The 15,243-nt window shown below is 42.0% G+C and overlaps 1 protein-coding gene across 2 annotated transcripts in view; it reads left to right on the forward strand.

Annotated features, from left to right (window-relative positions):
- The window catches only part of iqsec3b (IQ motif and Sec7 domain ArfGEF 3b), an 80,866-nt gene that overhangs the window by 19,884 nt on the left and 45,739 nt on the right, over positions 1-15,243 (forward strand). For both annotated transcript variants that reach the window (XM_079567523.1, XM_079567524.1), the window contains exons 2-3: positions 2,697-2,771; positions 14,801-14,903. In XM_079567523.1, coding sequence (XP_079423649.1) covers positions 2,697-2,771; positions 14,801-14,903 — 178 coding nt within the window. The remainder of the gene's footprint in view (positions 1-2,696; positions 2,772-14,800; positions 14,904-15,243) is intronic.

The raw sequence follows: 15,243 nt of genomic DNA on the forward strand, positions 1-15,243 counted from the left end.
ATAATGTCCCTCTTTAAGATAGTCCAGGCATTCGCGCACTTGACAGTAGCTCAAACAACAACAACTATGGCACTGTTTTGTATAATGAGAGAGCAAGACTGTCCCCTAAATGTATCTTTTCATATCTTCACATGAATTGGTAAAGTTCACATGCAGAGCTTTGCAGAACTAAAAGGTGACTCCCCCCTCGGATAAGTGGTTTTCTATTCTCTGAGGTTTAGATATTAGGTGTTGGGCCTACTTATGTACGTACCCAGGCTGCCCTCTGCGCTGATATTAATGAGATTTTTTTTGTCTGTAAAATACTTTGCAGCGCGGGTATGATCCAGACTATGTTCCTGTGGTCTTGTTAATAGGATTCAGCCTGTGTAGATAGTTCATAGAGTTAAATGCTTTGAACTCCACCGCCACTATGAAGCATTGATGTCTTTATAAATAGCAACATTAGCATTCTGACTGGTGCAGATGAAAGCGCATGAACTCTACAAAGTCCAAAAGTTGCATCCTAACTTCGAAGCGATGCCTTCCACAGCACAATAAAAATGTATTTGCCCAGGGAGACTTGCTGTTTCATTATTTACCTTTTCACAGACCACAACAACTCTGCCAGCTCAATTCTTGTAGGTGTTTTTTTTGGCCGTCATATTTGGCGCTGGAACAAACAAATAATGTACATTTATTATTTTCATATCATTTATTTGTGTGAGTCCAAATACATGTTTTGTGGAATCTTGCAGTGACCTTTCAGATTGCAGTTTCTCACCTCACCTCCTGTTTCTACAGTCTGCGAACACCTACGGTTGCCCTGGAGGGACAAGCTGTTGTCTAAAAATAAGCACACGATAATAAGTCCAATAAATTTGTCTTCAAATGTAGAACAATCAACAGGTTTGTTCATAAATCTCTATCTTGTTTTTTTTAAACAGCCTTTTTATTGGAGGATCAATCCCATGAGATGAATCATCTTGTTTTCAAGGAGGTCTTCAGGATCATGTCCCAAGAAGTGCATCAAGTTAGAATCAAGCTCGCGGTAGCCCCACAACCCGCACAGTCATTTCCAGTTCCAGTCCAGCGGCACTTGTACTTTACATGAAGAATATGATTCACTTTAAGTGTCATTGTAATGCTAATGATACATATGTCCACTCTGACTTTCTTCAGTGATATTAAAACGGGGGAAAAGCTAAGCTTGGAAGCATTCTTACGATAAGGACAAGTCTTTTCAGAGCCAGAGGAGTTTGTGGTTTTGTGGTTTACAAGTAGACTAGTGCAGCAACAGCTTAGGCATGCTAGCAGCATAGCTAAGGTTAGCATCGGATCTGTTGTGCAAAAACAACAGATCTGAGGAAAGTGTTATGCTGTCATTGATCCATGGGACAAAGAAGCAAAACTGTTTATAAAAATTGCTTTTATCACAAGGAGCATCTCAGGAGTACGTTAGGCTGAACAAGGCAGGAGAGCACAGATGTTTCAAGTCTCCCGGATAAAGTTTCTTTCAGTTGAGAGATTAATTACTGTATGAATTACTGTATGTATTTTATCTGTTAATACTCAGGCATGAAGACAGTCCAACTAATGAACTGCTGAACTAATGAATGACATGAGAGGTGTTTATGTGGTGCTTTTTTATAAGGGTGCAGGCCGGAACCGGAAATAACTGTGAGGATAGTGAGGCTACCGGTAATCATCGAATCACATCTTAGATATTTGCAAAGACAGCAATGATTTATGTAGCACGATATAAAATAATGGTTGCTTCCAAACTAATCATTCGTCATCAGTCTCTCTCCTCTCCATCATCAATTTGAATTTCTCCATCTGTGAGATCAATAAATTCTCTATCTATCATGCTATTTCAGCAGATCCATCAGCCTCCACAGCCTCCCCATCTCCTCTTTCATCCACAAAATGAGTTCAGTGCCTGGTGGGGAGTTTCCCTAACAAATCCATCACCCTCTCTGCTCATCACATCACTGACTTCTGTCTCTACCTGCTGGGACCCAAGCGCTAAAGTTTATCCAGTCAATAAGCTCTTCCTCGCAGCTGAGCTCACTCATCTCTGTCTGTTTATCCAGTTTGAAACAATACAGATCCGTGCGCTGATGACTTCATAATAACTTGCTTCATATTGCATTGGCCTTATCTTATATAGCGCTTTTCCAGACACTCAAAGTGGCTTTACAATTTGGCTTGTACCTAATGCGGTTTTAGGGGAGTCCTTGTAAACAGGGCTGCACAATGTTAGTCTAATATCTCATTTCGGTTTCGATATTTGTCGTGATTTTGAGAAGGTTTGTGATATATGTTCAAGATTTAATTCACTGTGCACATTTTCAACACGTCCAGAAGAACAAATATTCCCAGGATGAGATTTTTGCTAACAGAGTAAAACAAAAAGCCATGGTAACTTAAATATGCACTAAAGTTCAGTACAAATTGTTTCCCTATTTTTTTTCCATTTTATCCTTTGGTTCTGATTTACAATTCTCAAGGCTTGTTATGGACACAACTTGATGAAAAAAACACATTTCCTTTAATTCAATTTAATGGAACTAACTTGCTTTGCTGAAGTGGTTTAGTATAATATTGTTATTGACTAATGTGGCTCTAAAGTGGTTATAGAGGACTCCTCTATTGTGCTGTATTGCAAGTGTTAAGTGTTGCTGCTGACTGCAGTGCTTTTGTGTGTCCCCCAGGAGTGAGACAGTGCTGCACCAGTTCTGCTGCCCAGCCCCAGAGCACCCCGAGAGCGACGCCAGCGGATCAGCAGGGTAAGAGCCGGAACTAACCCTCTCCCTTTTAGACTTGTGTGCTCACTAATGTTACGGCCTCTCCACAGGTCAGTCTGAAACGCAGGCTCATTTTCACAAGATTACCAACAAATAGTTATTCACCTGCGTTACAGGGCGGGAAAAGGCACAAAGAAAACTGAACTAAACTGCAGAACCAAAACCAATTGTAATGTTTAATAGCCATGACAAAAGTACAATGGGCAAGTCACCAGGTTACAATGATGTTCTGTCTTCAAAAACACACCTAGACCTGTGATTGGGCCCCACTCGTGCATCTTTGAATTGTCTTTGAATCTTCCTCAGAGGCTGTTCTTCGCATTGCAGCAACAGCTCCCAAAACGCTCCTCCTGAGGTCCAATGACGTTTCCAGGAAATTGTTTCCTCTCTTGCTTAAAGCTTAAAGGTATAGCGGAGGATGTTCTATTTCCGGGTGGATCATCAAGACGATTGGTCCTCCTAATTGTCAATCATTCTGGTGATTAAGGCCGTCGTGCACGCTCGCCCCTTGTTAATTTCTGAGCATGCGCACTTTCAGGCCTATGTGAGTTACGCTGTTAGCCATTCATTGCTGCTCGCAGAACACACCGAGTCGTTTGAAAATGGCAGAGGGGCAAGTGAAAAAGTGTCTTCGAAGTGTATGAGAAGAAGAGAAAGGCTTTTGGGAGATTCTTCCTCCTCGGAGGCAGGTAGAGCGTTGCGCATGCACATTTTTTTTTAAAAGTGGAGAGGGCGGTTCTTTCCTAAAATTCGGGAAAATCCTCCTGTATACCTTTAATTCTTTTATCACAAAGTAAAAACACTCCCCATAGCTTCACAACAGCCACACGAGTCGCAATCGTCCTCTCGTGATTGAAGCAGCTGCGCAGAAAAGGGGAGCAAGATGAAGGGTGTGGGAGGGGCTTAGGGCGAGATCGTGTGATCGTTGTTTCAGCTATTTTAGATGAATGTTCCATTTTCCTACTAACAAAGGGTAAGATAGTGATAAAGATGTGTTTGAGATTATTACCCAACACCAGTAAAAATCATAATGCCTGCTCGTAAACATAACAAGCCTGCAACAGTGGAAAATTCAGATTCTTTCGTTTCATGGCTGGACTGCTTAAATAATCCGCCTTCAATGCCGCAGAATATCTTCAGCAACTGCTTTTGATAGGGCTGCACTGTTCTCTGGCATATCAGTATTTAGTCAGTACAGCCTTTGTTCCAGTTTTATTATACAGTCAACAATAAAAGAAAACACACAGCTGTGTCGCATTCGTTCCATGCCATTGCCCACGGTAAACTGTACACACGTGTGCTCAGCAAGGTGATGCGGCAATGTCATTCAATAGCATTACCGTCCTGACCTCCCTCACAAGTCAGTGGGGAACAGGAGATCCATTTCTTCACACGCCCACCTGAACAAGCACTAACGCACTATCTCTGATCTTTCTTCTTAACTAAATCTGTCACGTCCGCGCCCAAACACTGCAGATGGTTTCCCCCGTCATAGAAGACTCACATGATTGTACATAGCTGACTCACACATGACCAGTTTGTTTATCAGCACAGTGTGAGTACTAGCATGCACACGTATACCGAGCCTGCCTCCGAGGCCCTCCATACTGTACGCCCTCTGCGGAAAGACAGGGTTAATAATAATATCAGGTCATATTTCCACTCGTGAAGTCCCTCAGCCCCGCAGTAATCAGAGGTGTTGTCTGCTGGATCGATATCCGTGCTGGATGTACTACAGTTCCGTGTGGGCTGCCGTTTGTTGAGTGCAGATGCGGAGGAGGAGTGAGAGCGCTACGTTTTTTTTACCCAAGCAAAGTCTGAATCAGGGGAGCAGTGTGTGCGAGTGGCTGCAGCTCTCGCCTCATTGCCAGAAGGTCCCGGGTTTGCTTCTCAGACCAGATGGCGCCCGCTGTCTGTGTGAAATTTTTGCATGTTCTCACTGCGTTCTCTCTTAATACTAATAATGCCAGTTACGCCAATTATACTCCCTCGCCCACTGCTCCTGCTGCAGTGCACACTAGTCAAAGGATGACAAGGAGGACATAAATGTAGGGTGACCACATTGGGATGATGAAAAAGGAGGACACCAGATTTGCGGGCAGAAAAAGTGAAAAATATGTGTACTTTGTAAACAACTGATCTTGGTTGTTTTCAGGCTCTAGAATGTGGTGATGTCATAGGACCCAGTGGGGGGCAGGAGACAGTTTTTCCTATTTTCTGCATTATATTTCCACAAGTTGTATCTAAAAAGGAAATTTATGAATTAAAAAATGATCATTGCACTGCGTTCCAAATTATTATGCGAATGATGTTTTTAAAGATAAAGATTGTCTAAATGATCAACTCAAATGACAGTCAGCGTAATTTTCAAGCCTTTAGCTGAGGATAATATGAATGTGACTGAAAAAACTTCCCAATGATAACAGTATTTTATTCAAAAATGAACAACTTAACATCTACTGTTCCAAATTATTATGCAACTCATAGTTTCAGTACATTTTAAAGATTGTAATTAACTTAAAATGGTCATTTGTTGAATTTGCAGTATGACATGGTGCGTTGTCATGCCTGAAGATGATTTTGTTCGGGAAAGCACGGTTCTTCTTTTTGTACCATAGAAGAAAGTGGTCAGTCAGAAACTCCACATATTTTTAAGAGGTCATTTTCACACCTTCAGGGAGCTTAAATGGGCCGACCAGCTCTCTCCCCATGATTCCAGGTCAAAACAGTGAACAAGACTGTTTGAAAATGAGTCCTCATGTATTTCTGAGCCACTGCAGCCGTTTCTGCTCATCAGCTTCAATTAACAGTTTAGGGGAGGCCCGGATAGAAGGTTTATGCACAACTGCAGCCTCTGGAGGGTCCTACACCTTGATGTTCGGGAGACTCCAGAGGCACCGACAGCTTCAAATACCTGTATGCTGCTTTGTAGCAGCTGTTCTATTAATCTGTTGTATTTGTCTGGCAGAAACCGTCCTCATTGTGCCTTTATCTGTACAAACCCGTATGTGCTCTGAATCAGCCACAAATCTCTTATCAGTACGATGATCACGCCTCATCATATTGCTTGAAAATGGTGATTGTTTTTCCCTTAACTGGACTTACCTGACAAATAATCATCCCAGGCGTCTGAGATTGATGTCAGTGATTCAAAGAGCCCTAAGACACAATACCATCCAGTTTGAGTTTAATTGAAGTGTAATATTAGTCACTGGGTCCACGATCTCTCTGTACAAGATCAAAAATGTCCTCATAAACAAAATATTTGTACTTCTATTTATTATTATAGGCCTTTAGAAAGCAAATTATCTTACTATTATAGATAAAGATGGCATCTTTGGAATTGCCCGTTTTTGGTCATGTTCGAAGTAGCCAGAGAGGGAAAACAAAGAAGAGAAAACAATAAACTTTCTCCCATATTACTTTAACAAAATATGAATATACCTTTCTACTTATTAAATATACAGAGACACGGAGAGGAGCAAAGTGCTTCAACAGCCCATAAATGCTTAACAAACGGACAATGCTAACCGGGAAACTACTTTAGCTTCATGCTAACGCTAACATCAGTAACAAGTGTCGTTTTTCGCTTCTGCTGAACTATTTGTAGTGGATAAATACTGAATGAAATGTTCCCCAAGAAAGGCTTGCGAGCAGGCTGATGGCTTACTGCGTGTCAAATATGACTGTATGCTGTGAGGAGATTCTAGCAATGGATGAAACTGAAGATGCTGATGGTTCTGCAGCCGTGAGGGTTGTGGTCAGAACTGAAAAGGCGAGGAGAGCTGTGAGAAGAATGAAGGGCCCGCCACTCGGCACGGTTTGGTCGATTAATCCGTTAAGCCATTTTCAACCAATCGATGTCATTATGGTTTCCCGATAATGCTGCTCTCGGACGTGTTTCATTGGACCTGACTGTAAGCCTGTTAGTTTTCGAGTCAACCTCACACGGTTAAAGACACAGCTGTATAATTGGTGGAATTATCCTTTGTTCAGACAATTGGAAGAGACCAGTGTGGCTCTGGCGTGACTCCCAGCCCCGGCGTTGTTTGCTCGCTCTTCCCCTCTTCTCCCTCTGTCAATACCAGCGCGGGCCAAAGTGAAATATTCCAACAGAACGTCTTCTAATTCAGGCCCTGTGAACATTAATTCCGTGTTACAGCTTCGAGTGGAGACCTAATCTTATGGAGCGTGCCTCTCTGTTCCCCACTCCGCTAATTAAGTGTCTTTAGCCGGAGTCTGCTTGATTATCTGCAGTCTCTGTGCCTTTCCAATCTCTCCCAGTCATCTCCTGCGCGAGTCTGGGTCATGTGTGGACAGTGAGCAGTGCAGATAGGTGTCCAGACTGGGGCTACAGTAAGTGTGAAAGACAAACAGTGCGATTGGCTCGTTGTACCGCTTTGCCACGCTGTTAGGACAGGAAGTACTGGCACTTGTAACTTCATGGGTCGGGAGCGATGGCCTGGCCAGGGCGTGCAACAAGCCAAAAACCAGAATGAGTGAGAGCGTGTTTGTGAGTGAGCACTGCGGGACAATGAATGAAAATGAGTCCATCCATGGCAGCGATTCGGCATGGCGTGTTTAGTTTCATGAGTCAGTCCCGTGTGTTTTCAGTAACAACTGTCCGACACTGCGAAAAGTAATTAACTAGATTGGTTTAAATGTCTCAATTTGAGCATAATAATCCAAATCTGAGCGGTTTTGTTTAGTTAAGATTCAGTTGAGCATTTGACCTAGATCGTTTCACTTGTTCTGAGATGTTTCTGACTTGTTTCAGTACATTTCGACTTTATTTCAGGTAATTTTCTTTGCCGATGGGGTTAGCAAATTGGTCTCATTCCATTGGCAGTTTTACTTTCTTATTTTAGGCGAGATTGCCTCAGAACTAGTCTGAAATGTCATCAAGCTAGCACAGTGAACTTAGTCGGATCAGGAAAAAAGTCTAAATGAGTTGAAACCGCTCAAACCAAGATACTTTTCCTCAATTCAAGTCATTTGATATTTACTTTTTGTAGCGTAACCAAAAATGTCCATGTTGTGGGTGAGGATCTCCATCAGAATTCATACTTTTATATAATTCTAATCACACTAATAATGTGTTGAATGTAAGAGGTGAAAGATGAAAGATCAACGTCACATCCACCAATAATACTAAAGCAGTATTTGTGTTGTATTTGAACCATTACAGGCACTGCAGTTCTGTGCTGCTTCTGTCTTTAAGTGATAGTCTGTAAGATTGCAAAATAAAGAGAGAGAACGTTATTTAAAAGTAAACAATCAAGTTTCCACCCTCCCCTCCTGATTGGACCAGAATCCAATCCTAGTTTGTGAAATGAGGAGAGCGCGAACAAAATGTAACGATCAAGCTCCTTCTCATTGGTTAAAGTGATCAGTCAAGTCAAAGTTTGGTGCTGAGGATTCTGATTAGCCTCTGAGATGAGCAGAGGCAGAGAAAGAAATTGAACAAGCAAAGAATATATAATATGAATTTAATCGCACCAAATGGCCGGCCCAGACTCTCAATGATGCGTAATCTTTAAAATTTGTACAGCATTTAAATTCACAAACTATAACTTTACGGTTGCCCTGAACATGAAAACATTTTGTGTTCAGACCCATTCTGCCTTTAGTGTATTCACCAGTATCATCTTTGACCTGCCTGACACAAAGACTTCTCACTAACACTCAACAGCGGCGTTCATCCTTCCTCCTCAGTCATGGGGAAACTGCCCTGGGGCTTCTCTCATTTTCAAAACCTAGTGCCTCATTTGGTGTAAACTTTTGTTTTTTTCACTTGCCTGTAACTGCCTCATACTAGCATGACTCTGTGACAGCTTTGGCTTTCACCACGCTGCACATTGTCGTCTGTCCAGGATCTTTATTTAGCATGTGTGTAATCTGGCCTATTGGCGTGCATTCATTCCACGAGAGCTGAAATCCCTGGACATGACATGAGCCTGTCCAGCCTCTCTGCTCCCAGGCTTCACCCCTGGCCCTTCACCCTATAGTACAATGTAACCTGACAGATGTCCACGCATGACGTCAGCTGCTATTAGCACATGTGTGGGAGAGACACTCAGCCTGTTGCGGCCTGTCATTACGGAGCCTGCTCCTGTCCACATGCATGAACAGCACAACTGCTTTTAAATCCCCTAATGTATTCTAATGTACTCTAATGTATTCTGATGCAGCGGCGGGGCCCGGCACTGTTTTAATGGACTTTTTGATGGAGACAGCCTGCAGCCTGCACACACCAATACCCCGCCTGAACCCCCACTCGCCTTCTATCACAGCGCTGCACATTACTTGGCATTTTACAGCCATTTTCTTCATTCTCCCCGGCCTGTTTATCCACTTTAAAGATCTGAAATGCGTTGCTAATCCACATCATCTAAGCAAGGCTATGGCCAGAGCTGAAAACAGTGTGCAGGTTTAAACACTGCATTACGGATGGAAGAAGGGTTTGGAGTCTGAAGACAGTTGCCTAATACTAATACAAGAGTCACAATCATTTCAGAACATGCTAAACGACAGCAGCTTTTAAACCTAATAAGATCCCAATCAATTGCTTTGACACATTTCTCAAAACCGTATTTGCAAAACAACTCACAAAAATTCCTGACCAAAAACCAAGAAGGTTTTACTGCTAAAAGGCTTAAATCATTCTTCAAAAGACAAACTCAAACTGTTCTCATGTGCTTCTCATACTCATTCATTCATAACAGTATAACCAGCTTTGACTGGACTCACAGGAAGGGACTTGAATGGACTTCTGGACTTCTCTTGTGTTTTGCTTTGACGACATTAACTACTGACTGCAGATCTTATACACCAGTGTCCAACTTTGTTATGCTGCATTTTATTTGGGGGTACTTTGGCAATTGTTTATACATTTAAATGCTCTTGTAACTCACGTTGCTTGAAATGTAATGACTGATATATTCCCGTATTGTGTTTAAAGATAGGGTATTATGTTTTATTGAGGCACATAGTACCATTCTATAGCATACTGAAATAACTATGTTTGGAAAATTCTGCGAATGTCGAAAACAATTTAAAAGAATTTTCCCTGTTCCTGATGCTGCGATTTCGCCTCTGTCTCTTTGAGAAACCCTGTGCCTGTCTGGCACGCGTCTTTCCGCTTTCCAACCCAGTTACGCCATGATCCCGCCCCCACATTGTTGTTCTAACACTAACCTTAACCCTAACCCACTTTAACCCTAACCCTAATCCTAACCCTAACCTTAATCCTAACCTTAACCCTAACCCTAACCCTAACCTTAACCCTAACCCACTTTAACCCTAACCTTAATCCTAACCCTAACCTTAATCCTAACCCTAACCTTAATCCTAACCCTACGCTTAATCCTAATATTAATCCTAACCCTACACTTAATCCTAACCCTACGCTTAATCCTAATATTAATCCTAACCCTAACCTTAATCCTAACCCTGCACTTAATCCTAACCCTACGCTTAATCCTAACCCTACCCTTAATCCTAACCCTGCACTTAATCCTAGCCCTAACCTTATTTCCTAGCCTTAGACATTTGTAAAACGACAATATTAACTTAAGCCAACTGAAAAAGCTGCATTTGGAATGACATCCAATGAGAAATCGCGGGGGCGTGTCTTATGGCTTAACTCGGTTGGAAATCGGAATGAGTCGTCTGGCACCACTCCCCCATCAGTACGTTGTTGTTGTTTTTTAAATTCCTTTTTTTTTTCATGTGTATATAAATGAGCACAGACAACATTAGTCTTATCTTACATAAGTATTTAAAAAAGATACATGAAAAGCTAACTCTGCAGGGCCGGGTGCTGTGGGCTGAACTGAGGAAGAGAGCATGGGAGGGTCCTCGTCCCCAGGCGGAGACTCATCCCCTCCAGCAAAACAGCAGGAAAATTTGCTGCTGGCAGGAGATTCAAAGACTACTAAAAAATACATGAATCAATCTGAGCAACACTGGAGGTACTGAAAAAAGTAGTTGTTCAGTAACTAAGGGTTCTTGCTTAAATTATGTACTCGCCATGTGATGCATTGATCATGTGTTGTGGCCACACCCCCACCATTGCTCTGCCCGTTCCCATCAGATCCCGGAAAGCTAAGCAGGGGAGGGCCTGGGTGGATGTAGTATGTGAGTGAGTGTTTGGCGGTGTTCGGAGGGGCCGATGGCGCAAATTGGCAGCCTCACTTCTGTCAGTCTACCCCTGGGCTGCTGTGGCTTAGTAGCTTACCATCATCAAGTATGGAATAAATGAACAATGTACAAAATTGTAAAGCGACATCTGGAACAGCGCGATATAAGACTAATGCATTATTATTTATTACCATTACTGTGTGCTGTCTTCAACCTTTTCAGGAGTAAAAAACATCCTGTACACACACATGCATTTTTACATTAATTATTGTCTCTTGCTGCTTATTCCTCCTTTTGATTCATGTGGGAAGCAAAACAAGAATCTATTCATTATCATTATCTACTGAGAGCTCTCAGACTTTAGAGTTTTGGAGTTACAACATTGGATGTGACAAAGTATTGGGTAAAGTATGTTTGCAGGTCTAGTCAAATTGACCAAACACGGTGAATTCAGTAAAGTGCATGTGTTTGTGTGAGCGTGAGAGTAAGAGACTGAATGTGAAGGAATGAAAATTGTGTTAAATAATCTGACAACTGAGTGAAATGTCGAGATAAATGTTGTGAAAAAAGTGTGTCAACGATAGCAGGTTCATGTTGAATGAAAGTACCACTTGAAAACACATGTGTAATACTTTTAAGAGTTGAATGAAATCAGAATGGTGTGTTTTATGTTCCTGAGTTACGATTGTCTTTTCTAAACCAGCTGAGTCATGGTTTGATGAGTATAATGGGAAAACAGCCCTCTTGCCAAAGTTAAGGTCAGTGTAAATCCCATTAATTTTCCATCCAGCCTTTATATAAGCCTGAGTGTATATACATTTTTTAATATGCCCCCTGCTCCCTCCTGCAGTCTCCTAGCCTCGTTTAGCCCCGGTCCCCCTTGTATTCAAATGATTGGAGTAAGCATTATCTCAGTGGAAAGACAGATAGCAAAAGCATGCAACATTATCTCCAGCCCGGCCATAATTGCACATCATTATGTTAGCTCTTATGGGTTTGATTACACGACTCTGCTGACATCAGTCTAGCCACGCAAAATGTGCTGAATATGGCCATTTTGCTTGTCATGAATAATGCACAGAAGATATATGTCTCCAATAAGACATTGGTACGTGGGTTGCGTAGCTTGTGAGCCCGCCATCTGCAGACATGGCTGGGATTGTCTCACAAGACCGCTCTTTTGGATGAGATTGAGATGTTGTTTTTTTTTCATTGCCTCTGACTGTTTGACAAGTTGCAGCGATTGTTGTTTGAACGTTACACAACTTTTAAAGAATTTTAACGTTGAGTTAGAGGTTGTCTTGCTCTCGCTTTCAGAGGAATTATTGACATTTTCGCAGAGAGAAGCATGTCATAGAGAAAAAGGCAACATATGATCTGATACTTTAGAGCTATCGTAATTATAATGACATGATGTTCTTAAAAACGAATGCTACAGTTATATGCGGTGTATTAGCTGCCTGTTACGGCTATGAGCCATGATTCAATCAAAGCTCAAACTCATTTACAGCTTTAAGAACATGGCTAAAGTTGCATCCTGGACATCATTAGCATCAGCTCAGCTCGTGGCATGAACGTTAGCCAGGACTTTTATTTTGAACAAAGTGCATATTAGATGGGTCACTTCACCTGAACATAGTTGACAGAATTATATTTAACAAAGATAGCACATACTTGTTTCCCTCCAGTGGAAACACCAGTAGCCTGAGCGGGTCTGTGGATGTAGCATGTGGCGCTAGCATCAGAACTGGCTACAGCGTGTTGCTTTATATTAGCAGATCCCCGGTGGATATTTATATCTTTTACTGCTCTACAAAGGAGACGAGGATTGGAAGTCTGGACAGGAGAGCACTTCCTGGCTATATTGGGCCAAAGGAGGGGCAAAAGATCAACTGGGTGGCTATGTATTGTTAATTATTCACATGGGAAGGGAAAACAATTCCATAACTTTCGCCATGCAATCATGCTGCACTTTACTGTCCGTTTGGATGGAATTTTCTATTTTCTATCTTTTCACAGCTTTTTTTCATAGCTTTGCGAAATGTTAAACTAGTGACTAATACACTGCGTTCCAAATTATTATGCAAATGACATTTTTCTAAGATTTTCTAAATTGTCAACTCAAATGAGAGTCGGCATAATTTTCAAGTCTTTAACTGGTCGAGGATCATTTAAATGTGGTTGAAAAAATCTCCCAGTGATAACAGTATTTTTTTCCAAAAATAAATATAGTGAAAACCTCAAAATCTACTGTTCCAAATTATTATACAACTCATCAATACATTTTAAAGCTTGTAATTAACTGAAAATTGTCATTTGTTGAATTTGTAGCATTAGGAGGTCATGTTTACTGAAATCAAAAGCTATTTCAATCAAAAAAATATTAACAGGTCGAGTTATAGTTTACCATAATCCATTAAACTTGTGAGTTTTTGGACAGTTTCTGCTTGGATTTCTTTGCAGGATGTTAGAATAGCCTCCCAGAGCTGCTGTTTGGATGAAAACTGCCTCCCACCCTCATAGAAGTGTTTTTGTTGAGGCTCCAAAGGTTCTCAATAGGGTTGAAGTCAGGGGAGGAGGGGGTCCACATCATGAGTTTCTCTCCTTTTATGCCCATAGCAGCCAGTGATGCAGAGGTATGCTTTACAGCAGGACATGGTGCGTTGTCATGTATGAAGAGGATTTCGTTAGGGAAAACATGGCTCTTCTTTTTGTAGCATAGAAGACAGTGGTCAGTCAGAAACTCCACTTTTTTTTCATTGGTCATTTTCACACCTTCAGGGATCATAAAGGGGCCGACCAGGTCTCTCACCATGATTCTGCCCCAAAACATGACTCCGCCCCCTCCTTACTGACGACACAGCCTTGTTGGGTCATTGTGGCCATTCACCAACTATCCACTACTCCATTGATCTGACCATCCAGGGTTACACGGCCTCATCAGTGAACAAGACTGTTGAAAATGAGTCTTCATGTATTTCTGAGCCACTGCAGCCGTTTCTGTTCATCAGCTTCAATGAACAGTTTAGGGGAGGCCGGATAGAAGGTTTATGCACAACTGCAGCCTCTGGAGGGTCCTACACCTTGATGTTCTGGAGACTCTCTTGTAGCAGCTGTTCTCTTAGTCTGATGTGTTTGTCTGGCAGAAACCGTCCATATTGTGCCTTTATCTGCACAAACCCGAGTGTGCTCTGAATCATCCACAAATCTCTTATCAGTACGATGATTACACTTAATCTTTCATGAAATATCGAAGGTTTTCAAACCTAGTCCAAGGCATTCAACTATTTCACGCTTTTCATCAGCAGAGAGATCCTTTTTCTTTCCCATACTGCTTGAAAATGATGATCTGCTTAATAAAGTGAAACACCCTTTTTCAGTAGTTTTTCCCTTAACTGGGCTTAACCTGAAAACTAATCATCCCAGGTCTCTGAGATTAATGTCAGTGATTCAAAGAGCCTCGAGACACAATACCATCCATGAGTTTCATTTTAAAAAAAATGTGTTTTTACCTTTTTGACACAAAAATCCAATTTAATAATAATGATTTGGAACGCAGTGTACTAAGCACCGGCATTAGCCCCTCAAATTAATAAGAAAAACATCAAAAGCTTTCATAAGCACATTTTGGAGACTGTGCGCTTCAGGCAGGTAGGGTTAACTCAGGACAATGATAAAAGCAGGTAAGCCACTTAAACAAATCTTTCAATCTTTCCTTTGGGCTACAGTCATCACCACATCATCTCACCATTACTGGACAGTGGGTATAAAACAGACCAAACTCTTTGCAAAGTGCACAAGATTTGCCAAATTCACCAACTTGGTCAGAATGCAGCAAACCTACTCCTTTTCTCTCTTGTTTCTAACAGTGCTCCCCTACTGAGTCTGGAAGATGGGACGTCATCTTGTGCACAGCCCGTGGAGGGGACCAAGAGAGAGGGCCCCAGCGAGTACGAAAACAAGAACAAACAGGTAGGCATATGTGCAAGGGGAGGCGGAGCCTAACCAGAGCTAAAGTTAGACATTGGGCAAAGGAGGAGAGCCATGACCATTTGACATTTTATACAGTTAGAAGAAGAGAAAATAAATCCCGTTCAGATCTATTCTTGTCCGTGTTGACGGCAAAAAGAGCCCCAGTGATTCCACGGCAACAGGAACGCCGGAGATAAGGGGTAGTCATGGTAACAGCTCCTAACCGCGGCTGACGGCGGGAGATGTCTTTATTGGCGAGAGCGAGCGTGGGGCTGGACGGCCCGCCGCTGCACTGGGCTGGCTGTGTGTGGGCAGAGCCTGGATGTCCTCGTTCTCACAC

Source organism: Gobius niger, assembly GCF_951799975.1.
Source record: "Gobius niger genome assembly, chromosome: 12".
Taxonomy (NCBI): domain Eukaryota; kingdom Metazoa; phylum Chordata; class Actinopteri; order Gobiiformes; family Gobiidae; genus Gobius; species Gobius niger.